A 27,227-nucleotide genomic window follows, 5' to 3' on the forward strand; every position below is an offset into this window, starting at 1 on the left:
TGATGTGGTCTTCCTTGGCCACCTGCATACAGAAACAAAGCTCAAATTCAATTGAAGTGTTCATTACTTGTTGACTTGATCACTCAAGTATGTATGAGTACTCTGTACCTCCTACCTGGCTTTAATATGAACATCTCTAAGCAGTTTAAGTGCATCAGTTAATGTCATATACAAAATCCCTTTGAGGTTCTGCACCTGATATTATTGTTCAGCAGTAGTTTAAGGCAGAGGCAGCATCAGAAGAGCTTATGGGAACAGTGTGGTGGGACGTAAGCCAGCCTGCCCTGTTCATTCGGGACTGCAGGGAAAGGCAGCTATTGCTTGCCTGGAGGGGGGCAGAAGCGTCAGAACAGCGTGGGGAAAATGACAGCCTCCAAGTCCTGTAAAATAAAAGGCGTTGGCTATCTCTGTTCTCCTGAACATCCCACATGGGGCATACCAGCATTTTTCACTAATAGCATGTTTGAAAAATCCAGCTTTTACTGGTGTTGCAATCTTGCACCTGCCATCCTGATAAAACACTCAACCTGCCAAGTGTTTACTCATCTGTGGTGATAATAAAGAAATACATAATTGACTTAACATGAGCAACCTGTAGTGCTACCCCATGCCATCAGTCTGGTGAAATATTGCAAAGATGAACAAGTGTAAAGTGCATCTGTCTGTCTTCCTTAGCTGCCTGCAACGGATGCTTGTTCCAGGCCAGCACTGGTACACACTGATGTCTGGGTACCTGTTAAATGCCAGCAAAATGCACTCTTTACTGTCAAGCAGCTAACCCAGAGGAACAGAGTTTGGAGCTGTTGCTTATGAACAGAATTGCTATGTAGGTCCTGGGGTCGATATGAGTATACACGTGTATGTGGGAAGTGCGTTTATGTATATCCCAGCATGGGGGGGGGGGGGGGGCGCACAGAGGAATTAAGAAAGGGAAAGACATTTCCTTTCCTCCCCTACAATGTGCCATATTCTCTTATTCAGTACAGAAGAAGCGTTAACAAAAAGCATCTGCAGTGGCAGAATTACTGAGAAAATCCCCAATGCAAAAGTTGACTGGTATCACAGATACTAGAAAAAAAAAAAAAAAATAGTGTGAGATATTGCTGAGGTTAGCAGCACAGTGCTAAGTTGTTCAGGGGCAGAGTAAAGTCTTGAGAGAATTGCCCTGAAGTCAAAGAAAATAAAACCATAAGTTACAGTTAAATGCAGAAATTGCTTGCACGTTTAAAAAAAAGACACAAGAAAAAAAAGCAAGTGAGAGAGAAGAAATAGGGGGAGAGGTTGAGAAACAGAGGGAGTGTGAGAATGGGGGGGGGGGGGGGGAAAGGGGCTGTACACTTAGCTGAGCAGCGGGAAGAAAAGCTTCAAACAGAGGATTTCTCAGCTTTAGATGTCTGCCAGTTGTTTGCAGGCACACCAGTAGATATCTGTGTGGTGCCTTAAAGGATGTGGACTAAAGGCGAGTCGGAGGGACTCCAGACTCTAGGGATTGTGGTGGTGGTGTGCTCCTCTCTGAAACTTTTGCACTACCTCGGGCTAATTGACTTGTCAGATGGTAAGAGAACTTCCAAGTTTTCCAGCTCCTGTTTACTTTTGTTTAAATCTGTTTCAGTCAAGCCACTCTAGGTAGCAGATAGAGGCTGTGGGAGGGAAAGCATTGTCTGTCAGTGCACTGATTCTCAATATTGTCTTTATCTTTATTAAGAGTCATACAGGCTGCAAAGGGGGAATTATGCTTTATGCTTTACTGAGGACTTTTGTTTGCTTTTGGTATGTTACCATAGAGAGAATCTGAAGCTCTGATTTTTTTTTTTTTGCCTTGTGTATTATTTTATCAAATTTTCTTAATTAATTTTTCTTGCTGTTAATTCTTTTTCTCTCTTGAAAATAAATTAATATGAACCTGGAAAAAGGAAAATGTCTCTTGAGATAATGGAAGCACAGCTGATAATTAGGTGCATGATTTCATATGGCTACCTGAAGCAATTGTGTTGTGACATTTGCAGACCAAATATGTGATGGAATGAATGTGAATAAAACAAAATTTGTCTGTATTTGTTATTCCAGACACTTCAGCAAAGTAACCAGAAGCAAAATAACCTAGGGAGAAATATTTCTGGTTTCACCTATTGAACTGGAAAATTTGGTCTCTCCATCTTACCAATGCAATGAAGTTGTTTTTTTTTTTTTCTTAAAGGTTTTCCTGGCTGAGTAAAGCATATGTGTTTTAACAATTAAGTGAGCTTTGGGGATCATATTATCTATTCATAAAGGTATGTAGGTATCACTGAAAGAAAATAACTTCTTGATGAAGCAAATGAGGTATTTTTTTAAAACAAAGGTGCCCCCAAGTCAGCGAGTATATTCTTGATTTGATCACTAATTGTGCAAAGTTTATCTAGCAAAGGAAATAGCAATGATAAAATATTAGCATAAACAACTATGTGACTTTATTCAGATATTATCTTTAAAATATGAGTTAGTTAAGGCTGATGAAAGACTGAATAAAAGTAGAGGAAATTTATATATTTAATATGTTTTACTGGTAATCTTAAAAGCAAGAAAAGCAGATGGAATTTTAACCTGCTACTGTAAAATCAGTGCTGTCACATAATCCTAGAAATCCTCCTGCAGGATTAGGAACAAATATGAAAAATGGCCTAAATAAGATTTATTTTATTTAGATTAAGAAAAGATGTGAATTGGCATGTATTTGTCATTACATGAATGTTGATATTTCTAATTACAAAGTGAGTATCCTGGGAGCTTTTAGTTTACTCCTAGAATGTCACTGGAGTTCAGTTACATAATTAGAAATAAATTAAGATCTCTGACAACTAATTTCAAATAATGTCAACAGAAGTGCTCACGTTAAAAATAATCTGTCAAGTCAAATGCTGAGGCAATTGCATTGCTACCTGTTTAACTGCAAGAACGTTTTTATACCTTCTTTCCAGACCTAATTACTGTAATTCCAGGCTCTGCTCTTTTCAAGGTAATTGCTTTCCCCAGAAGAGTCTCCCCAGTGTTCCCCCAGCAAAGTCAAATATGTGACAGGTGAGAATGTTGTCTGTTCAAAGAGGAAATGAGCAAAAGTGAACAAATAGTCCCAACTTGTAGTCACTAAACAGCTCTGGCTGCGTTTTGTTTGTGGTCGTCAGTCAATAATCCCTCAATCCATACAACTGTAGAAGGGTATAGCATTTTTTTTTTAAACTTATTGTAAAGGAACACTGGCAGAATTCCTGATACACATAGTTCCTGATTGCTGATGGATGATGACTTGACAGTGTATAGGAGCATGATACTATAAACCTTTTTAGCTTTGGATAATTTTTCTTGGAATTCTTTTTTTTCTGGCTGAAAAATAGTTCACTTGGGGGCCAAGATGTATTTATTTGGTACTCATTAAATTATATGAGCTTGTGTTTTTCCCCTTCTGACTCTGTACCTGTGCTAAGGATTACTTATGTGTAAATAGTAACATTAATGTAATACAAGTGATCATTAATGTAGTGCAATGCAGATTTCAATAACCTGGAAATCTTTAAAGGTGGCATTAAACTGTTTTCTTTGATGTGCTAGGTGGCAGCAATGGGGAAAGGTATAGTGGGTGCTTATGTTGCAACATAAATATTTCTAACATCTTTATATTCACTAGAAATGATCACTGCTTTTTGTTTATAAACAACTAGAAATTCTATGTGCTTTCTCATGGCTGTGTGAAGTAATACTAAAATAAGACACTGAAATTGGCTATATTCTTCTTCCTTTTAAGAACTAGAATTATTCTGTCTCCTGTAAATGGAACAGGCTTACTGAAACAGTGTTCCTTTTGTCCTGTTTAAAGAAAACAAAAGAAAACAAAACAAAAAAACCCTGAGTGCTGATTCTTCATTAGTCTAATGTAAGAAGCAATAATAATGGGGAGGGAAATAGTGTAGACAGTAATTTGGAAAATTTGATGTTTTAGAATTTGCTGCAGCTGAATGCATGTTTGCTCAGTTCCACCTTCTCTGATAGTTATGTTCCAGAGGTGAGGTCCCATTCTTGCTATTAGTTCATTCAGGTGTTTGACTAGAAAGGACTGAAACCAGAGACACTAGTGGCAGTTTTAATCTCTGAGCACAGCCTAAAACTGTTGAGCATTTTTTAATAAAGTATTAAACCAGTAGGAAAGAATCTGGGTTTTTTTCTGATTTCTTTTGTTCCATCTGAAATGCAGGTGCAGCAAGTCTGTGAAATGATCCCCTAAAACTCAACCAAACAAGAGCTCCAGTAAGATCAGACCTTTGCCAATTTTGCTGTTAGTGTTTTCGGAATTCTTCATTAAAATGTTCCCATTTGCTTAAAACCAAGGGGCAGGTGGGTAGTGTCTAAATATAGTTGAGGCAAACTTTGCTTAATTAAAAAGTTCTGCAGAGCATGGGGTGATTTTTTGTGACCCTAATAGATACAGAAATGTTGATGACTTGTTGCTTTATGCTTCTCTCACTGTTTTATCTTTTGGGGTTTTGTGTTTATTGGCTGTCCTCGCTGCAATTTTGCACTTTGACAGAGAGCCGATACAGTCTTGCTAGGTTAGTTCCCAGCTCCTAAGAGCTATACACAACCACATCCAAAAGGGTGGGCTAAGAGCTGAAGATTGGTTTTCTTGAGTGCAACAATGCATCCACAAACAATTATATGTATTACATATAATTTGGGGAGACAACTGGTGAAACCTTGTACTAACTTATGGTTGGAGACCAAAAACCTGCTCTGTAAAGCAAGACTAAATTCTGGCTGTACGTTTGTTCTATGAGTTTGGCTTTAACTCAGCTTCTTTGCAGAACATCCATCCATCCTCCCGGTACCTTTGAAGCATTCATAAATCATATTTCTTCAAATTAGAGGGATCCAGAGCAAATACGAGTTGTGTTTTTGGACAAGTTCAGTATTGATCCAGTCATACCTATGGCATGGTAAAAAATCCTGAAAGTAAGTAAAGTAAAATATACCATCAAGTATAGTGTTAGGGATTTAGCTTTTTAATGTAGGAAAGCCTGCTGGTGTCAGTTGTAGTCACTTGTTTTATGACAGAAGATTAGAAGCAGGTGCTCAAATATTTTTCTTGGTTGAATAAATAAATTTACAAATCGGCTATCTCAGATGCTTCAGAGGTTGTTACTGTATGTGTCTACATAATTCAACAGTATGTCAAAAATATACTGCCAACTGGTAGATTTCAGTTGCTGCTGAGAGAAATAATTTTAATATGACTGCCAATGGAGATGGGGTCTTAAAGCCAGTTCCCTGTAACTTCACTAGAGTAAGTGCTCCCAAGTCTTTCCCAGTGCCCCTGTTTTTGTGTGGTGTGTCCAGTACATGATGTTATACGGAGAGAGGAGATCGACATTTACTGTTGTATCAAGTAACCAACCCTTAAGGTAATCCAGACCTCAGACCTAGAGGCTTCCTCCTCGTAGTGCCTTTACTTGTCAGCAGCTGAGTTCAAAACTAAACCAGCTGGATCCTTAAACAGGCACTCTGCCCAAGTTCAGATCCTAAGCAACCACAAAAAGGTAAGATTTATAATCTGGTAACTGGTCACCTCAAATTGTATTATTATTGCCTGTGGTAGTGTTGCGAATGCTGGGGCTGGGAATAGCCAAAGACAAATAGTACACGATATTGATTTGATTTGTGAGGTACTGTATGGTTTTAAGTAACAGTATGTAAAGGTTAAAGCCTCTGAAGTGGAGATCGGCTCTTCACAAGGAGCAGACCAGGGTTCGTACTCTGACTCTACAAAGATATTTATTGCTCAGCTGCTACAGATACTAGCTGACCTGCAGTAAAATGTATATTCTGGGTTTTTCTCATAATTCTCATAATTTGATAAGGTATTGATTAATCTAAATGTGGAATAGGGATATTCTTATATAAAAGCTCTTATGACAGAGCATGTTCTTTCCTCTAGCTTCAGGTGGAACTTCAAACCCACTTTGGAGAGAGGGAAAGAGGGGAGAGAGGTTTGAGCAGATTAATCTTTCTGGAGGAATCTTTCTTCTCCAGAGTATGGCCTCTGAATGTGCTCGGCTATGAGGTAATAGGAACCAAAAATGCTGGTTTCAGCCCATTAATGCTGCATGATGCAGAGGCTGTATTATAGCTGAATCAGCACATTTCTTTTCAATTATTCCTACCCTTGTACAGATTTTTTTTCATCCAAGGCAGAAATCAAGTGTTCTTTCTGCCCCTCACCCCCAGCTTCTTCAGAGACAGAGCCAGTGTGAACTTCTGCCATCAGCCAGGGCTAACTTCAGCCCCCATGAAGCAGTGTGGGCAGCCTGTGTGTCGGGTGCTGTGCTGGGAGGCACTTCTGAAGTGCCTCAGTAGTGTCACTGCTCGCAGAGGTTGGAGCAGTACACAAATACAAGAGTCCAGTTCCTTTGCCCACTATGCTAATTCCTCCACTTCTTATATTCATGCAATTACTTCATAGGGAAGATAAGAATATCTATTATTCATAGTCTTCAAAGGGCTCAAGTGAGAGGTGTTACACTGTAACTACAGGTTGCATTTTTGTATCTTCTGTGAAGAACAAGGTAGCAGGCACCTGAGCCTGTGCACTGCATCCTCCAGTCCTCAGTTACTCTCACTGTAGGATCCTGTTCCTGTTGGTTTCTTTGATGCAGTTTCTCTTTTGTTCTTTCCCACCACCATTAATTTTTTTTGTTGTTGTTGTTAAATAAACAGTGCACCTGATGACAGTTGCTGGCTGCTTGCAATTTTTTTTGCTTCTCAAGTTTTTCTGCACTGTGTTCTAGTATGGCGCTTTCCTACCTTGACTCTGTCATATTCACTCAGATGAGCTGAGAAGTACAATGCAAATTAAACAATTTTAGCTTTAAATACAAGGGAGTAAAAAAGAAAACATTTGTGCAAGTTCCTGAAAATGGCTTCCATTATTCCATGTACCTGCCTTCCTGGGTAGGACCTATACAACTTTTTAATAGGAAAGGAGGAGACCTATAAAACTTTTAAAGTTAAGGCTCCTTAATATTTTAAGGAGAAAAATTGTTACCCTTAAGGATTGCTTGATTGCACTTCTGAAAACCCCAGTTAGTTGTAAAATAGAACATAATATGTTGCAATATGCTACTGAAATGAGAATATTCCCCTACCTCCTCAGGTGAAGTTAGCCTTGTACCGCCCCTGTGGTTACAATTGAACTTCTATATTTTAAGGACTGCTCTTTGCAAGGAAAGGTAGATGTTTTGTGCATGGTTCAGTATGAGCTCTGATAGAAAACATGCATAGTTTGATCTGGGGAAGAGATTTTGATGTTGGTTTTTGATAAACTTTCCTCTTGCTCTTATATATGTGGTCATCTGCATACGAGGTGGTATACTTCTTTCCTTTCACACGTGAAGTCATGTAACTAGCTATGTTACAGTTATCAGTAGTTTCGTTATGAGGAATTTTTTTATAAGGACATCCTGGATCATTTTCCATCTGTATGAAGAGTACTGAGGGCACAGTAGCCTTCCCCACTTCCCTCTTGGACCCATCCATGTCCACGTCTTGCAGCAGTGTGAATTTGAATGCTTTTAGCCCATGTCTTCATGACTGCAATTTTTTTTTTTTTTTTTTTTTTTTCCTGAGAGTGTAGGGAACTGAGTCAATTTGGTAGAACAACATTTTGGGCTATGGTTCTTATTGCAACTGTTAAATCCCAGCTTTTCTACTAGATATCAGGGGTTTTTGTGGGATATTGGTCTGAGTGAGTTTATGCAATCTTTTACTGTTCAGCTGGAAGCAGTGTGACCCTGGCTCTGAGATACAGCAGTAAAAATATATAAATTAAAAAAAAAAAACAACAAAAACAAACAAACAACAAACCTGTGGTGGATTATCAATTTCAGAACCTCACTTTTTTGGGTGCCAGGGATGTATCATGGTAACATTGTGTTCATATGTCCCTATTTGCATAGGTGTACCACACTGTGGTGGGTTGACCCCGGCTGGATGCCAGGTGCCCACCAAAGTTGCTCTATCACTGCCCCTGCTCAGCTGGACAGGGGAGAGAAAATACAACAAAGGGCTTGTGGGTTGAGATAAGGACATGGAGAGATCACTCAACCAATTACCATCATGGGCAAAACAGACTCAACTTGGGTAAAATTAACTTAATTTATTGCCAATCAACCAGAGTAGGGTAATAAGAAATAAAACCAAATCTCAAAACACCTTCCCTCCACCCCTCCTTCCTCCCAGGCACAGCTTCACTCCTGGATTCTCTACCTACCTGCACAGGGGGACGGGGAATGGGGCTTACAGTCAGTTCATCACACGTTGTCTCTGCTGCTTTATCCTCTTCAGGGGCAGGACTCATCACACTCTTCCCCAGCTCCAGCATGGGGTCCCTCCCATGGGATACAGTCCTTCATGAACTTCTCCAGTGTGAATCCTTCCCACGGGCTGCAGTTCTTCACGAACTGCTCCAGCATGGGTCCCCTCCATGGGCTGCAGTCCTTCAGGGACAGACTGCTCCAGCGTGGGTCCCCCACGGGGTCACAAGTCCTGCCAGAAAACCTGCTCCAGCGTGGGGTCCTCTCTCCATGGGGCCACAGGTCCTGCCAGGAGCCTGCTCCATCGTGGGCTTCCCATGGGGTCACAGCCTCCTTCAGGCATCCACCTGGTCCACCATGGACCTCCCTGGACTGCAGGGGGACAGCCTGCCTCACCGTGGTCTTCCCCACGGGCTGCAGGGGAATCTCTGCTCTGGTGCCTGGAGCATCTCCTCCCCCTCCTTCTTCACTGACCTTGGTGTCTGCAGGGTTGTTTCTCTTGCATGTTCTCACTCCTCTCTCCAGCTGCTGTTTCTGTGTCTGCTGCAACTTTTTTTCACTACTTAAATCTGTTATCACAGAGGCACCACCACTATTGTTGGTGGGCTCAGCCTTGGCCAGTGGTGGGTCCGTCTTGGCGCCAGCTGGTATTGGCTCTGTCGGACACAGGGGAAGCTTCCAGCAGCTTCTCACAGAAGCCACCCCTGTAACACACCACCACCCCACCCCCTCACCGCTATCAAAACCTTGCCACACAAACCCAAAACACAAACTCTAAAATATTCATCTTATTTAGATACATCGGTAACTTGCAAGGCAAAGTCCCACATTAGAGGGAAGCAGTCAGAAGATAAATGCCTGAACTATATTGCTACTGCTTCATCTTAATGCTTCTGAGCATGGTCTTGCTTCATGAGGGTATTATTTGTCCATATGGTAAAACAATATTGCATAATCTATACGCATCAGGGGACAGAAGTAGGGTTGTGCAGCCAAAATTAACTTGAGGGTTCCTGTATTTTGATATCTTGTCTGTGCTCCCCTTGCATAGGGTTTTGTCCATGTGAATCTGGGAAAGTGTATTATATGCATTCATAATGTTTTCTATTTAGCTTTTAAAAGTTATTCCAACTAATTATTACAGGTTTCCTGTAAAGAAATCTCTGAATTTGTTGCAGCGCTTTCAGGGTTTCCTCTCTCACACAATTAGATAGCCCCTAGACTTCATTATACAGTCTGTTGCAGAAGCTCCTGAAGATTGGTAGCCTTGATACAGCCTGAGCTGTTGGTTCCCAGTTGGGGATGAAGTGAATTTTGTTTGCTGCACATAATCTTCTGATTTCCCAGGCCTGGTGACATTTGCTAATGCTTAAGGAGTCTCTGTAGATTAGCTTCTCACAGCTGCTTGTGATGTTCTGTGGCTTTTTTTCTCAGCTTCAGCTCTGCTAAGGAGAGGGAGAGGTTTTGACATTGTGGATTAATTGCAGTCATTCCGCTCCCCGAGGAACTTAAATTGAGTTGTTCATGCCATTGCTTTCTTAACACTGAAGCTTTCAGTGTCCAGCACTCTTTCAGCCAGGCAGTTCAAACCTTTTAACTAGAAGGGGTTTGTTTTAGCAGCAGAGATTCTGCCTCAACCCTCTGGATCTATGGAGTGATTCAGTTAGTAGCTGTAATTACTCATGGCTGTGTGTTTACCAGAGCATATCGCACTACTCTGCTGTTTATACTTTGACGTTTATCATAGTTGCTCTACTGCTAACCTTTCTCTCTTGAAATAGTAATTTCTTATTCATTTTTGTTCATGTAGTAAAGCTTCCCATGTTTCACATGTCCCGTGTCCCCTTGTGTCTGTAAAAACTGCCTAGTGTGTTTGTACCTGTGCATACTAATTTTTATTTTTCTTGTGGCTTATCAATTTAGCTCTGCTCTTGGTGTCACACTTCCCTGGCTTTCAGATTTAATCTGGATAGATACACTGTTTCCATTGCTACTGCAGCTGCTGTTTTGCCTCCTTTTGCACTCTTGTAGGGTTTTGTCCCTCAGCACCCTTGCAGTGTGATAAGGGTTATGGAGCTCTCAAACCCAATGTCCATATGACAGCAGAGTACAGCCCTTCAAGGAGCAAAGCTGTGTCGACTGGCTCTGTTCATCTGAAATGCTACCCTGTCTTTTGCACTTCATCATGTTAATGTCCCTCTGCTTTTTATCAGAAGGTTCTAAATGTCACTGCTTTACAGAACCTGTGATGGGACCTGAAGTTCTGCTCTTCTGGTCTTTCTGCCCCCAGGGCAAATCCATCTTCCCAGTTTGGTACTAAAACCTACTCTTTTTGCTTACTTGAATTTCTGTGTTCAAGCAAGACTAACACAAACTATGTGTTAGGTAACGTCAAAGTTGCTAGCTGGTCCTCTTTCCCATGTAGACTTTCTTGAACGTTTACTTTGTCTTTAGCACATAGTCTGGTCAGGAGACTTCCCTACAAGTGTTTAGTGTTTCCTTGCTTACTTTGATTAGTACCTTCCTGCCCTAAGCAATCAGGAGCTTGTTTTGATTTGATTATTTATGATTAAGAGGTAGAATTAATACAATACCCCTTTTCTAGCTCTGTTAATGCTCACATTATCTAACTGTCATTCTAGAGGGGACAGTTAAGTACTCAGAAGTGGGAAATGGCAGATTATCATGTCTCCTAAACCATATCAGCAGATACTGATCCTTATAAAAAAGATTATTAAAGCTATTGCCAAAAATTGTAACATTTCTACAGACAGAATAGTATTTTCCCAATTCCCAAGTGATAGCATTGCATTTTTTTTATCTTTCTTAAAGAGGAAGGGAGAGTGAAACAGTAAACTGTGGTACTGTTACCTGATCAGAAAGTAACTCCAGAAAAACACAAAGTATGTTTAGAGAGGAGGCATTGCTTTATTCTGTGCAGGGTGCAAGGTGGAAGACTTCCACAAATGGAGCACACTAACTGAGGTTTTCAGTCCATACTTATACACTACAGTTAAAACACCACGCCTATCTAATAAATATGTTCTGCCTAACTATTGCATATTCATTATGTTGAGCAAGCACAATGTGTAGTTTGCCTGAGCAATCATCCCAGAGTCTTCTACACCTGCCTGGGGGTCTCGGGTGGTTGTCAGGGGTCGTTTTGGGAAGAATACCCCTAGTCCTTTTGCCCTGGTTATGGGCATGGGTGATCTGAGGACACCAGGGTCTTTGCTTCTCTTGCCAACCCCTTCTTTCTCAATGCCAAAGGAGGATGTACGTCCTTAATTAGCAAGTCTGTAACTCTGAAATGTCCATTATCTGGTGCCTTGACTATTATCCGAACACTACTTAAGTATCCTACATTGTAAGCAGAATCTTAAACTATATCTTAAACTAGATAAGCTTTACCTTGAGTACACGTAATCTAAACAGTCTTTGAATAGCAAGCATATCACACTTCTCATGTTTTAGTTTTTTTCTTTAAGCTATCACGGCCTTCTTACTTGTTAATCAGTCTTTTGAAGGCTTGAGGCAACAGTACTGATCCTGAATTAGAGACTACCAGCTTCTTCCTTCTGTACTAATTTATGCAAAGAACTGGGTAGAAAACAGTTAACATTTTGCAGCAATTCAGTAAAAACGTCTTTTTTCAGGGATATTCAATAACGCTGAAACTTTGAAACTTTCATGGTTGTTATCTAACAAATTCCTTCAGTGAGACATAACAATTAATTCAGTTATTTAAAAGCATTTACTTTCCAAATTCAAGGTTAGCATCAGTAGGTACACATATCCCACGAGCACCCCATAACTTGCACAGGCACAAAACTGATAGTCTGTTTGAGGCATTATACTCACCTGGTCAGAGCCAAAGCTGTAGGTTTTAACTGTTGTTTGGGGGAAAAAAGCTCTTATGGGAAAAGTATGTAAATGCTTCACAGAATTTTAGGAAAGTAGATGTGGAAGGTGAAGAGGTTTCCTAGTCCATCCTCCTGTCTCAAAGCAGCATTGTACCTGTCTGTGTCAGCATGGCAGACTCATTACAAGTATTATTTTGTCTTCAGTCTACCAATGGACATGGAGACCAGGTGACTTCTTTTATCTTTGTACAAGCCTTTTAAAGAGTGTTATTCTTTCAGGTTCCTCTTCACTAGTCTAAATAACTCTAATTCTTTTTGTCTTTCCTTGTTTGTTACGTGATTTAGCCTCTGATCATTTTCATTGCTCTTACCCTAAAGTATTTGTTGTTAATGTACACCTTTCTTGAAGCTGTGACCTAACTGCCATTGAGCACAGCAGAAGGATTATTTCATGTGGCTGGCAAAGTATATCCCTGTTTGTATTTTTGGTGAAGTGCTTGTTATCTTTGCAGCAACACGGGATCAGTCATTTACGTTCAGCTTCTGACCCGCCATAATGGACAGATCTCCAGCCTGGCCAGCTGTATTTGTGTGGTTTATTCTGTTGTCAAACTTGAAGCCCTTTGCATTTGTCTTTACTGAATTCCACCTAGTTACCTTCAGGCCTTTTCTCAAATTTGTGATGGTTTTCTGCAGTCCTTTCCAACATGATGATACCTTTTCTGTTTGATCATCCAGCTTGGTAACGTATATATTAACCACAACTAGAACCAGGAAAGACCTTAGTCGCTTGAGTCACACTTGATCCCTTCTGTTGTTTTGATGCTGAACCACTGAGAGCTGCCCTCTGAATAGCTATCCGGCCAGTTACCATCTACCTCATGGCAGTTTCATAGACCATTCTTTTCCCCAGCTTCCAGAGGAGAATGATATGTGAGACAGCGCCAAAAAGTATTATTCAGATGAAGACGTAATGAATTCTCTGTTTCCTCCGCACAAGGGTGCTCTGTATCAATTCAGTTTTATTCTATTGCAGTTTTGACAACTTGGTAACCTGTGCTTGTAAGCATATATCACTGATTGTTCCAGTATTTCCTGAGAACTGAAGTGAAAGATGAAAAAATTATATGGTCCTGTAATCCTTCCCTCTCCTTGAGCAGTTTGTCCCTTCAGGACAAAGCAGAAGGTCCTGCCTTTGGTCTTTCAGTTTTCTGAAGGTAGGGAAAATGCAGTGATCACCAGTCCCTGGGAAGCTAGGAAGGAAAACAGGATGAGAATATAATGGGAAACATCCCATGGAGCCCTGTGTTTTGGATTGCCTTTTATTAGAGACTGGCTGAGATACCATTCTCTTCTTCCCTTTCTCTTTCTGTGCAGCGCAAAGAGGTGGTGCAGTGTCACCTGCGCACAGGCAGTGCAGGAGGAGCTGGTCCAGACCCCTGGTTTGTGTTGATTACAGCAAGATACTAATACTATATAATAAGAAATCTGAAAGTACTCCATTTACTTTGGCTAGCCCTTCCCCCACCCCAAGTCATGTTCTCTAATTGCTGGTATAGCTCTTTAAGAACTGCATCACTCTATGGCTTCTTAATTCTGGTCTATGCATTTTTGATGTGGGAGTGCGTGGGGGGTCCACACTGTCCATCCAAAATTACTAACAGGTAATTTCAGGACAACTGTAATACCAAGAAGATGGAAAATGCCCTTCCTCCTCTTTCATGCGACAAAAATACACCAACTCTGTTTTACAACTCCTGCCTAAGTAATCAACTATGTCAGCATTCAGTCTGAGATCAGTAACATTTTGTGGGACTACCACAGGCATGTAATTCAATCAGTCATCCCTTAGGATGTATTCTGTGTTTGTGTTTCCCCTTCAGCTTTAAAAGTTCTGATTGAATAGACATGGATTTTATTTTTAGTCCATTGGTATAATAGTCGTTCTATGTGCAGCATGGCAAGCCTTCCTCTTCAGAAAGCATCTCAGCATTACCAGACCCTGTACAAAAAACAAAAACAAAAAGCACTGCAAAAAGCACTGCAGGAAAAAAGTAGTATTTGCATAATACTTACCTGTGGCAGTGTAGAGGCTAAGAAATGCTATTTTAATTTTCATTCATATTCTGGTGAAGAGGGTGTATCAGAGTGTTGTGGTGTGTCCTGGTTTCAGCTGGGATGTAGTTAACTGTCTTCCTGCTAGCTGGTACAGTGCTGTGTTTTGAGTTCAGTATGAGAAGAATGTTGATAACACTGATGTTTTCAGTTGTTGCTAAGTAGTGTTTAGTCTAAAGTCAAGGATTTTTCAGCTTCTCATGCCCGGCCAGCGAGAAAGCTGGAGGGGCACAAGAAGTTGGCACAGGACACAGCCAGGGCACCTGACCCAAACTGGCCAACAGGGTATTCCATACCATAGGACGTCCCATCTAGTATAGGAACTGGGAAGTGGGGGCGGGGAATCGCCGCTCGGGGACTGGCTGGGTGTCAGTCGGCGGGTGGTGAGCAATTGCCCTGCACATCATTTGTACATTCCAATCCTTTATTACTACTGTTGTCATTTTATTAGTGTTATCATTATCATTATTAGTTTCTTCTTTTCTGTTCTATTAAATCGTTCTTATCTCAACCAAGGAGTTTTACTTCTTTTCCCGATTTTCTCCCCCATCCCACTGGATGGGGGGGAGTGAGTGAGCGGCTGCGTGGTGCTTAGTTACTGGCTGGGGTTAAACCACGACATGGTGAAAGATCTAGGAGTGAAGTAAGAGTGTAGAAAAACAGAGCAACAACAACCTCCCTTTGAAAGCACAAACCACGTGTTTTAATAGGTTAACACATGTGCCATCAACAGAAAGCCCAAGCACAGCAGACTGCATGTAAGTGTTTTGGAGAAGTGAGCATGGCTGAAAGTATAGAAGTGCCCTCTATGAAATTCTGCAGCAGATGGCCAAGAGAAGAAAGGAATGTATTTTCAGTGGGATAGCCAGAGTGCTGGAGGGAGAGGTAAAAAGTAAACTGTTCTGTGAAGTAGTTACCGTACTTACAAGTGCTTATTGTGCTTTATGTGTTAGTGTTTGAAGAACATGGGTGTTGAGCTGACTTAGAAGTTTGTTCAAGGTTTGAGAAGTGCAGACCTTTGTGATAGTGATGAATCAGCTAGATAACTAACTAAAGTAGTTATCTTACAAAGCCTAACTTCAAAGGGGACTCCTTGGGCCTTTTTTAAAAAAAAATGTGGTAGGCATGCAAAAAGAATATACTGATATACCACAGCAAAACTTTCAACATATCACACACCATAATTCTATGATTTCTGTGCTGTTTTTAATTCCACATGTATGTAAAAATGCAGTAATTACATGAGTTTTGTACCTATTTACATATCTTCCATCTTGCCTCTCTACCTTCAGACTTCCTTCCTAAATCCATCACTTTATCTGCTGGGTAGAAGGATGTTAGAAGAGGTTAGTATTCTGTAGACTATTTTAAAATAAATTTAATAGAATTGCATAAAACTTGATGGGTATCCTTGGTTTCATTGCAAGGATTTTCGTTTGGCTGCTTTTTTTTTTTTTCCAAGATAAAACACGTACATGATAAGCTGTTCTAGCATACATCTAAAGAGAAGGAGCTTATGCTTTACCGGTTTTCTAGAGCTGCAAGAGAGGCTGTGGACTGTAACATGCTGCATCAAATCCACCTTGCAAAACAGCAAGCTCCAGGTAGCATCTGCACTTCAGAAACACAGTATGTATAAGGCAAGATTTGATGCCATGTGATGCACTTGTACATGTGGATCCACATCATATCAAATTGCAGTGGGGGTAAATGCAGTCAGTGTGGAGAAGGGTGGAGACTTTGGTGCGTGTAGTGCTGGCAAAGCAGATGCTTGTTTTAAGGAAAAGCTAGTGTGGGTTAAGAAAAATATATACACGGCGTTTTCTAAACAGAATGGTAGCATCACTGAAGATGAGTTTGTCCTTGTGCAAAGCTTATTTCTGAGAGGCTGTCAAAACCATTCTTAATTTATAACCTGTAGGATTGTTGGCTACGGAAGTTAGAGATTCCCCAGTGCCACTGAACCGGGTGTCAGGCTGCTTGGCAGATATTATAGTGTCTGTGATTGATTGGTACAGATCAAATTAGGTATGCTTGATGAGCCTGGTCTTCTGTTCTCTCACTGTTTATTGTCTCTTTGCCTTCAAGACCTTTCTGTGATGTATTTTGGGATGATGGGGGATTTGGGCAGGATTGTGCATCAGTCCCATGCAGTTTCTTTTGTTTAGCAGGGAGAGTGTCTCCAAAACAACATAATAAAAAAAAACCAACCTCCTGAAGGTTAAAGCAGAGTTTTTAAGTATAATCTAGAGGGATTTCATTTTCCCAGGAAGATTTTTTTTTTTCTTTCAATTATATCACAACAGCAAGGTTGCATAGTGTCAACAGATGTGAAGGATCCAGTCTAACCTCTAATTGTCCCTATCTATGAATCCTCAGGGGGATAAATACAATGTTCGGTGAAGCACATCTTTGCTGATAAATTTAATTAAAATGTATTGGCAAGTTAGAGACACAAGTTGAAGATGTTTTAAATGAAAAGCTAAGTCTATCTGGATGCAGAGAGGTTTCATTTCCTTGCAGTGAGAGCTTGTCACATTGTAGGGGTTTAGAATGGATGTCTGAATTTTAAGCTACATCTGAATGCAGCCATCCTTTAACCGGTGAAGATGATGAGGAAGTGGTGTACTGTTGCTGGAGTGAATGGAGAGCACCAGCACAAGGGCAAGCTTTATAAGGAAGCCATCTTGTGACACTAAATCTGTCTAAATGTCCTCTTGCAAAACTCCTCTGGGCAGACTTGGCTTTGGAGAAGACTTCAGAATAATTCTGAAGGGGTTGAAATGTCAGCCAGTTTTGTTTGGAAGGAATTCAGATATCTCTGTTGATCCTTCCAGCTCTCAGCTACTTCAGATGCCTTCAGGTTTTGTGACATGTAGACCTTGGTGGGGTGATGCAATTTTTCTCTTTCTTTCAATTGGGCAATTGTTTGTACGCCTTAGAGGCTCCCTGTAACAATACACTGATCTTATTACCGTGTGTTTTGGAGGTAACTTAGTGCATGTACTGATTGTACAATATTGTGTTCTGTCTGCTTTAATATATCTAATGTGGTGACTTCCTCCTGCGCAGCAGGCATTGGCCTAGCACAAGAATTCTGTCACTGAGGGAATACTAAAATAGTTTTTAATCAAATCTAGAAATCCAAACAAACTAGCAGAATATATCTGCTCCAGCTATTTATCATAGAATCATTTAGGTTGGAAAAGATGTTTAAGATCATCAAGTCCAACCATCAACCATGCCCACTAAATCATGTCCTGAGTACTGTGTCTATGCGCTTTTTGACTCCCTCCAGGGACAGTGACAACCACTTCCCTGGGCAGCCTGTTCCAATACCTGACAACCCCTTCAGTAAAGAAATTTTTCCTAATATCTAATCTAAACCTCCCCTGATGGTGTTTCACAACCTTCTAATGGCATGTATAACTTGAAATGCTGTCTGAAGGTGAAATTCAGGGTGAGGCTTGAAAAGATCTGGGTTTTAATCCTGTCTGGCCACTGTCCTGCTGGGTGACTTGCCATGAAGTCAGTCCCATCAGTAAGGTCTGGGTAATGCAGACAAACTTCTAATGCAACTTCTTTGCCTGCCAAAAGTGTTCAGGGAATTATTTGTCTGAAGCCAGAATGAAGCTTACATTAATTTTCTTCTCATCCTAGTCTGGAATTACAATACGTTCATAATGACTATCAGTTTGATTATTTTATTTGTCACCAGTTAAGTTTTCTCAGAGCACTATTTAACATGCCTATTTTTTCCCCTTGTATCAACGGTTTTACAGAAACAACAGTAAAAAATAAAAAGCATCTTATCTGTGCAAGGCCTGCAATGTGTAATACTTTTCAGACAGAAGCTCTTAACTTCTCTTGGTGTCAGATATATTTTTACATATATACTGAGCTGCAAGACAATAATCCAGGCTTTTCTCATGGAATTGAAACATAATAGAGTTTGGGGGAGGCATAGCAGCTATGCAGATTGGGTATATACAGCACAAAAGGACCTAGTGTTTGCTTGCAGGTTAATGTATGAACAATTGAAAATCTTAGTATGTTCTGTACCAGAGTGTGATGATGTTAATATAGACTACTTGTGGCTAAGCATATATATATGTTCTTCCAGACCCCCCCCTCATTTTTATCTGCTTTTTCTGAAAACTTAGTTCATATCCTCCCAACTCTATAATAATTTAAATAATTTATATATACCAATTAGCTGTCTGGAAGATGCCAAAAGACGTTCATTTCACCAACCCTGAAATCCCTCCTTCAGAATTAAATCAAAGTACTCTGCAATATTAACACCATTACAAACTTTCTAAGATAGTTAACAGCATAGAAAACGGTTTCTGTCTGGAAGGCGCTGCATTTGTGAACTACAGAACCATTTTGAAATGCAAAGTATGCACAGAGGCTTCATCCCCCTTGAATTCCATATGTCCTCTCCATTCAGGTCCAGAGATGGTGAGAGCAGTGAACAATGCTGTACCCCTAAGAAAAGGGGATTCCTATGTTGGAATACCAACTTGCCATTTTGCTGCCTTTCAGACAACAACAATAGGAATCACAGTGTTGCTGGATAAGCGTAAAATGATGTGGTCTTATTTTAAAACCTGCTTTGCATTTCATTGGCTCTAGCTGAAATCCTCTGACTTCTACTTGTTTCTGGTTTACATTAGTGAGAAGAGTACCTGTCCCTTTGAGCTCTCTCTGTACTTCATAAACTCCTATCTTCTGCTGAGAGAGGTGCTGGAGAGCATCAGCTGGGGTAGCGCTGGTCATAACTGAGCTGCATCTGACACTGTGTAGTAAAGTTTGGACAAAGCCATCCAGCTAGTTTATTCTCAAATTTTACAGCTTTCTCAGCAATAAACCTGCCCGTTGACAACTGAGACAGAATCTCCTGATGGAGAGCAGCAACAGAAGACACATAATTAGCCTTATAAAAAGTGTAAGTAGTGGTGCAGATTCTGCTGCCTTTATTTCAAGTATTGTGAAGATCACAGTGCACAGCACAAAGTTAAGCGGAGCCCAGTGCTGTTTGTCCAATTAGGAGCTGTAGCAGTTGAAAGAACAGAGAAGTAGCTGACTTAGGCATGAATATATCTTTTTTGAATGCTGTTTAATTGAAGTTGTTTAGTATGAAACCTTTCTGTTTAGTATGAAACCTTGGGGGAAGGATTTGGCTTAGTTAAGTCAAGGATATGGGACACAGAGGGAGCTAAAGGAAAAGTGCTCTCATGACACTTCCAGCTGTACAGTTTGGAGTTGTTCTCTACCCTTCTAATGAAATCTCTAGAGTCTGCATTTTGTGTTTCATCCTTTTAGATTCTGGGGAAAAAAATCTAACCAAAACAGCTTTGAGTGATAGTTGTCCTTTTCTTAGAGACTTACCTAGTATCTTGCTTTTGGCAAAATGTGTAACAATTCATACTGGTACTATGTGATGGGTTTAGGCTATTTCTGTCTGTGTCAGTAGTTGCATCTGGGCTGCATGGTGGACTAAATATCTAATGTCTAATATTAATGATAATAAAGAATTAGGAAATTAAATGCAGTTTATCTTAGGAAATGTTAGGATCCAGGCTCATCATGGCGATTAATGGATGTTATTTGCAACAATAATCTAAATACAGTTCTCCTTGCCACATAATCATTGTGTTGTGCTGTAGTATCATGCACCAAGATTCATCACAGTGTAGTGATTTATTTTTTTTTTTCCAAGCCCACCTGTACTATGAATGCTTTACTGCCAGCTTTATCAGCTGGGATGTTGCTGAAATTCATGTACAGGGTCCATACTTTATTTTTTATTTATCCACTGTGAACCTGAGCAATTTTCTATAGGGAAAGAGTGAAGGAGAAAGATTACTTCAGGAACAAAAATACAAAACCATGGAGATCCTGTCTAGTGAGTTTTGATTATTAATTTATAATTCAGCTGTGCAGATTTATTTCTGGGTGAAGATTGGCAGCTTATCTTTCAGTCTTTGAAGGTGATCCTATAGTTGAGTTCAATAATACAAAGCTCTGGCTAGCTGTTGAGTAGCCAAACAAGAAACCAGCAGTTTGTTGAGTCTGAGTTGCATCCTATAGTAATAGAGTATTTTGGCTTGTATAAAGTTCAGGTCACAGTATATTTATAAATTAAAAAGGTTAACATGAGTAGCACTGTGCCAGGGTTTCCCTGCTCCTTGAGGCTCCTTGCAGGCTGGACACACCACAGTAGAGGCTGCATAGCAAAATCTGCCTGCAGAGCCTGTCTGATAAGGCAATACAAAGGTCTGAGCTTACAGACACCTACCATTCACAATCAATTCAGCATGTGAAACAAAGAATTTTTCTTAATCAAGTGCAAAGTATTTTCCTTTATAATGTAACTGATAAATCCTTCTAAAATCTTGCATAATTATTTGGCTGTACTGAGGACTTTCAGTGCATATATATTACTTGTACCAAAGCTGTTTACCAAATGCTGAAGTTCAGATGACCAAAGCACCCACAAAAACTAAGTACAGCTGGGTATCTAAAAGAAAATGCACATGGTAAGAACTTGTAATACCTTAAGCGAAATGGCATCACTGCCTGCCTTACTCAGCTGGGCAAGAGAGATACCCTGCTCTCAGCTATCTTTTTGGTGCAGGTTTGAGTATACAAGTGACTGTACGGTCACCCCAAAACTGAATTTCTCAATGTGTTTTGTTTCTTCAGTCCTGCCACTGCATTGCAAATGGAAATTATTCCTTTCCTAGATGTTACTGGAATTATTTTTCTGAGTGAACCTTTGTGAGCTGGGCTTCTTGTATCTTCAAGGAGCAAGTAACTGGGAGGTTAGTTGTGCTTGAAGGGCTGACCACTCACATGTGCGATGACCAGCAGAAGTCTCTAAACTAGGAATAAAAAATCTGCCACTCGGGAAGAAATCCTCATCAGACAACGCTGTTGCTTGTTAAGTGGTGCAGGGTTAGCATATGCGGAGAAGAAAATGCTCCTTCCTGGTATACATATTAAATGTGAAGATGAGAAGAAAACCTGGCTTTTGCTTTCATATGAGAATTTAGCAGAAAGAACCGAGTATTTTGTGATTTACCAAAAAATCTTTTTTTCCTCTTGCTTCTACCCCCATCTTTTTTGTATCTTTAAAGTGATATTATGAGGCTCTTTAAACCAGTTTCATTACAGTTAATTCATCCTCTCCTCAGGCAGCTGCAGCTTTATGTACCAAATTTTTATTATACCCAGAAGCTTTCTGCCTGCTAATAAGTAATGGCAAATTCTTGTATGAAATAAATGTAGTTTCTCATTGCAGCAGAAAGGAAAAGTAGTTTGTCTTCCCCCACCCCCCACCCCCATGCATCTTTAAATTATAGAAATTAAATAGCTTGAAAACAGCATTCATTTTAAAGAGACATGGCTAGGTTAAAAAAAAAAAGATATCTTTGACTTATGCCATTAATGATAACTTAGATCATCATTACACAAAAGGTGTTTGGAATCTTGTAAACAGATATTTTTAAAAATAATTTTTAGTGCAGTCTGTAAAGAACAGTCAGTTGTGCTTTCTATTCTTGTTCCTGAAGTGAGTTTTGGTGAGCAGTATCAGCCCTCGCAGTGCCCCTGAGAGCAGGGAGGGAAGGGAGGGGGGCATTAAGGTGGGAGGAACAAGAAGAGTGTGACCTGAGGCTGGTAATTTGAACTCTTGAAGAGCCTACCTGGGTTTTGAGGATGCATCCCTGCACTGGCTCCAGGGCAGTCTTTGAGATGGCTTTGCCCTGGTGGGATGTTAAAATGTGCTCATCTTTTTCACTGATTTGCCAAATTATCGCAGACACATTGTTATTAGTAAGTCTCAAAATTAGAGTTGTGGTCCAGCTTCTCGCATTGTTGCTGAACCACTTCTCGCTGACATGAAGCATCACTCGCTAAATACTAATCTGACTGCGTTTGCCTAGTTGTCTCCTTGTTTTCAAGAACTTTCAAGAACCACAAGAGAGCTACTCTAACATGCCATGTTTTGAAATCTGGAATCACTTCACTTGGCTTGAATAAATTTACAGTTGTAGGGGGAGACATATTTTTTTGGCTGAAGAACATCCTTGAGAATTTCAGGGTAAGGCTGCTTTTCTTGAAGAAATTGAGTTAGAGAGGCTCATAATTGGAAAGGAATAGCCATTTAAATAGTCAATATAAATGGAACATAATTAACATTACCTTAATCCCTCTCCCATGATTCTTAAATCCACACGTGGGAGCCTTGAATTGAGGATGCATGTCCAAATATATCTTAATTAAGTCCTAATTAATTTAGCTACTTAAACAGTTAATCCTTTCTCTCTTACAAGGAGATTTCACACTGTGGAAAGAGTAAAACATTTGTCCATTTCATGACCACCACGCTTCCTGACAATGCTGTAACAGTTTGCGATCCCAGCCAGCAGCGGGACTGGGAAGCGAAGCAGCCGCTCGCAGTACCTGCAGCTGATGAGGGGCTGTGGCTGTGCCCACAATGCTGACCTCGGTTCTGCACGGCTCTGTTGCAGTGCCATCCATGCACGTGCATCTGCTGCTATGGCTGAGTACTCATCTGACAGTGGGTGGGGATTTTTTAGGTACAAATAGTGGAAGAGAAAGGTGAAGCTGCCAGACCTGTCCCTAAGGCCAGGAGGGGCAGTGGTGCCCTGTCCCTGCACCTCGGGGCTGCTGCGGCTGCCCCGGGGCAGGAGGGTGGACTCCCAGCTGCTGGAGTAGGTCAGGCAGCACATGCTGACTCCAGCTGCTGAGGCTCCCTTTACGTGTCTTTGTACGTGCGAAGCTCTAACTCTCCATTTTTCTATTATTCTGGGATTAGGCCAAAGCTTTATTAAATTTCTTGTGGGTGATTAAAAGGGGAATTGAAATTATAAGATGAAATCTGAAGCATTCAGAAAGGGAAATTTTCCTCCTTTATTCTTCACACACTCATTAAAATATTCCAAGCTAAATGTTTCTTCCTCCCTAAAATAAATAGGAGTGAGCACTTGCACAGACAGGTAAGGCTTCCCTAGGTAGATCCTAGACCAGAAGTTCCATCAGCACACAGGTTGTGGGGCTTGGTTATCTCTTCCCTTTCTTGGTGGTCCTGTGGCATGCCAATGTCAGAGCCCAGAGCAAAAGGGAAAGAGCCAAAGGGCTCATCTGCACAAGCAGCTCTTCGGTTAATACTGGGATGAGCTAACCCATGATGGTCCATCTAAACCTGTTCCTTGCACCTCTTGCTCTGTTGCAGTTTTGCTCATACAGAGTAGATTAGAGCTGCTCAGCATATGTTGATGATGTTTCAGACAAAATATTCTAATTTAATCCTGGTCGTGTATGGAGTGGTTTTAGAATTTATTTTTTTTAAAACTGTTCTTAGCAATGCTCTCCTATTTTTGTTTCACCCTCATTTGTGGGCTACTATGTGACTTCCTTAAAACAGAATGGAAGAATCAGAATTATGAAATCTAATATATTAAATTATTTTCATGGCTTCCTTAAAATCAAGTCCCTGGTAAGAGCTGATAAGCACACATGTGAGCAGCATTTGCTCTAAGTGACTGGTTTCCAAATCTTGCTCATATTGCCAGCCATTTCCCAGTACTCACAGGCACTTACCCCCTCATCCTGGTTGCACATCTGTGTTGCTAAATGAAAGTAATCAGAGTCAGCATGAAAATTTAATAAGCAGCATTCTGGCATCGGTCATGTTCTCAATTGTGTATTTGTTTTCTGCCTCCAGAAGTCCTCAGACATTGTCAGCCAGAACAGCTCCAGTGTTTACAACACTGATGTTTATTAGCCTCAAATCACTCTCTGTTGGTGGTATTCTGAAAACAGACCAGATCTCTGAATTAGCCAGTATTTTTAGGGGGCTGATCAATGCCAGGCCTCAGCCTGGGAAGCTATAAACCTCATGGCCTTCCTCTTCCAGTCTGAAAATTAATGTTTCAGAAGCAGAAAGATCTGTAGACAAATTAGCAGAATTTAAAGCTTCTAACTTTAGCATGATAAAGTTTTAAATAGTTATGTATTTTGTCTTCATAGAGGCTCATCAAGTGTGTAATTGGTTGCATCTACATCCTAGGCAGGGTGTGTCTCACAGTGTTGAGCCTTGTGGCAGTCCCTATTGCCCTTCCAGGAGAAGTAAATCAAAGACAGGAAAAAATGGGAGCAAGTTTTTTGCTTGTCCCATTAACCTTTTGCTGCAGGAACAAAGTTTTAAGGTTCCCAGCGCCACTAGCTGGGCCAAGTTTTGGAAATTAAGCTGTTGTCTGTTTCCTGAAACTTTCTTGTCTGCTGGGCTTTCAGCTCCCTGCTTGTGGCTTGGCTCCCACATGGGAGTTTAGGGAAGTCTAGCTCAGTTCAGCCCCCGCTTTGATATATGGTGCTGGTATATTTGGTATGTTGACCATAGCAGAGTGATCAATCACCGTATGTGTGGCAGGCTTGGGTTTTAGCTCCAATTTTATGGGGTTGCTTACTGCTTGGTACCAGTGTGTCTGGTCTTTTGTTCCCCCCCCGATGTTTATGCTTCTAAATGGGGCATAGCAACCCATGTGTAAAATCTTTGTATCTTCACACTGTGCCTGTATTTCTCTTTGCTCACTCTCAGAAAGGCATGAGTGGTTAAGGGCACTTCCAGAAGGGATCTCCTCACTGTGTTGAACCGCTCAGTGGGTACCTGTAGGGTTTCAGCAGGCCACTGCAGACTGCCAAGCAAAGGGAGGGGGACCTGAACTCCTGACTGAAAGGAAAGGCTTGGCTGGAAGCTGTTTGCTTCCCTGAGTGCTACCTCTTAATCAAGAGTGTTGCTTCTTAATGAAAAGAAATCACTTTTTAGTAATTCTTAGTAAAACTCCCATCTCATTCCTAGGGGAGATGTTTTAAATGGTCTTCTGCTAATTCTCTGAACACTTAAACTGGATCAAAATGCTCCAGTGAGATCTGTTCTGCACCCATATAAAATTTGAAGCTGCCTGTTGTACCCATGGCTGTGGATTAAGGAGGCTTTGCAGAGCAGCGTGGCACGTGCTTGTCATCCTTGGGAGGAGTGGGTGCGTGATGCTGCTCTGGATCGCTTCCTCTCTGTAGAGCGGCTCAGAGCTGATTAAAAGAAGAAACAGCCTGCCCTCAGCCTGGAGGATGCTCATGCCACTCTTCGGAGGTAGGAGCACAGGGGAAGGTGAGGGGCAAAGGGCAACTAGGATAACGGAGAGGGACTAGCGGCCAAGCAAGTTGACTGAAAGAGCTGCTCTTGGTTGTGTCACCATGGGCCAGGTGTGGCAATGGCAAAAGGGCAAAAGGATTCCTTGTAAGGAAATAAAATCTCTGTTAGGTTATCTTGAAACTAATTATTACTTTCACACTGGAGTCTTATTAACTCCAAAGAACCTAGTGTGTTGGATGAGTTTTTCTTATTTTTTTAATTATCATCAGGAGCTGACATTTATTTGGATGAAGAGTTTCAGTGAGCTAATGCCCGCAGCCACGGGCAGTGGTGTGTACGTATAAATGCAAGTACCTGTTTTATAGGTGTCTGCGTTCAAAATGCTCAAGCACAACAATTAAAGATGTGGCTGAAGAATTTGAATGAATACATAGGTACTAAAGCAGCTTTCTGAGTCAGGAAGTATGTAGGCTGTATTTAAAGAGATACTAGTGGCAGAAGGGTGTTTTAGGCACTGTCCATTTACATTAGTGTTTTGAAGACCCACTTCTTGTTCAGCATCTTGGCAAACCAGAAATTAGGACACTAATGTTTTTTATGAACAAGAAGTCCAGGCACTATTTGTTGCTTCCATATGTTGCCTGAGATGCGGGTGCTGCCCTCTAACAATGTATCTACAGAAATATAACCCATGCCCACTGCCAGCTCTCTGTTCCTGGAGCTGTAACCCAGGTTTGATGCTGTCAGCTCCCCCACAGTTGCATACTGTGTATTTCAGCAGAAAGCCTTCTTACATAGGCAAATGTGTTTCAGTAAATTTTCTCATGTTCTATTGAAAAATCTGGATCTGTATTGGAACAGTATTTTTTGAACAGTTTCTTCTGTGCAAATAGAGCTTAATTGGTACTTATGTTATGCTTAATTATGCTTCACATTTTCAAACAATCTGCTCAACTTAAACACCAGTTCTGAGAAATGGAAAGAAGTAATCTTTTGGGTGATGCTGTCCCATTTGGATGGGATCCGTAGCATGCTTATTTAATAGCTGTGTTTCACTCCTCAATTCTGCCTGGACCAAAACAATTTGTACTTTTTCTAGTCTTTGCACAGGTGAATTGTCATAATGTGCTGGTGAGCTGTCCTGCCTGTTGTTATAGGTAGGAGAATTGCCCAAATTCACTACTGCTGGGGATGCTAGCATTGCCTTTTCATTATATGGCAAATTCTGTTTTACACACTGCTGTTTCCAAACAGGATTAAGTGTATGTTAATAAACAAAACAAATTTTTTTTTTTTTTTTTTAATAAATGTGAGCAACCCCACACATGTTTTCAGCTTGGGAAAATAAATGTTTCTGTAAAAACAAACAAACAAAAACCCTCAAAACCTAAAACAACAAACAAACAAAAAAACCCAAACAAAGTTTCCTTTTAAAACCCAGACAAACAGATTGTAAGAAATTGAAACTTAAGACCAAAGTAGAAATAATGACTGTTTGGTTTTATTTTTAAAAGATCTTTACTGTGAAATTTCTGTTGAGCAGAATTCTAGTGTAGGTGCCTGGCTATGAGCATACATATGTTACAGCTCTGCTCATTCACTGTGTAGTTCCTCAGTAATGAAGTAAAAATTTATGGAACTGGGTAACTTAACAGAGAAAAAGCTGCAAAGACCTGCTGCACTGTAAATAGACCAAGACAAACTGATGACAAACATGGTGCCAGTGGA

The 27,227-nt window shown here is 40.7% G+C and overlaps 1 protein-coding gene across 1 annotated transcript in view; it reads left to right on the forward strand.

Moving 5' to 3' along the window:
- Positions 1-248: 248 nt before the first annotated feature.
- KCNIP1 (Kv channel interacting protein 1) overlaps positions 249-27,227 on the forward strand; it is a 64,450-nt gene continuing 37,471 nt past the window's right edge. Inside the window, exons 1-2 of the mRNA XM_010579148.1 lie at positions 249-269; positions 1,465-1,555. Coding sequence (XP_010577450.1) covers positions 249-269; positions 1,465-1,555 — 112 coding nt within the window. The remainder of the gene's footprint in view (positions 270-1,464; positions 1,556-27,227) is intronic.

This window comes from Haliaeetus leucocephalus, unplaced genomic scaffold (genome assembly GCF_000737465.1).
Source record: "Haliaeetus leucocephalus isolate CR32 unplaced genomic scaffold, Haliaeetus_leucocephalus-4.0 Scaffold656, whole genome shotgun sequence".
NCBI lineage: Eukaryota > Metazoa > Chordata > Aves > Accipitriformes > Accipitridae > Haliaeetus > Haliaeetus leucocephalus.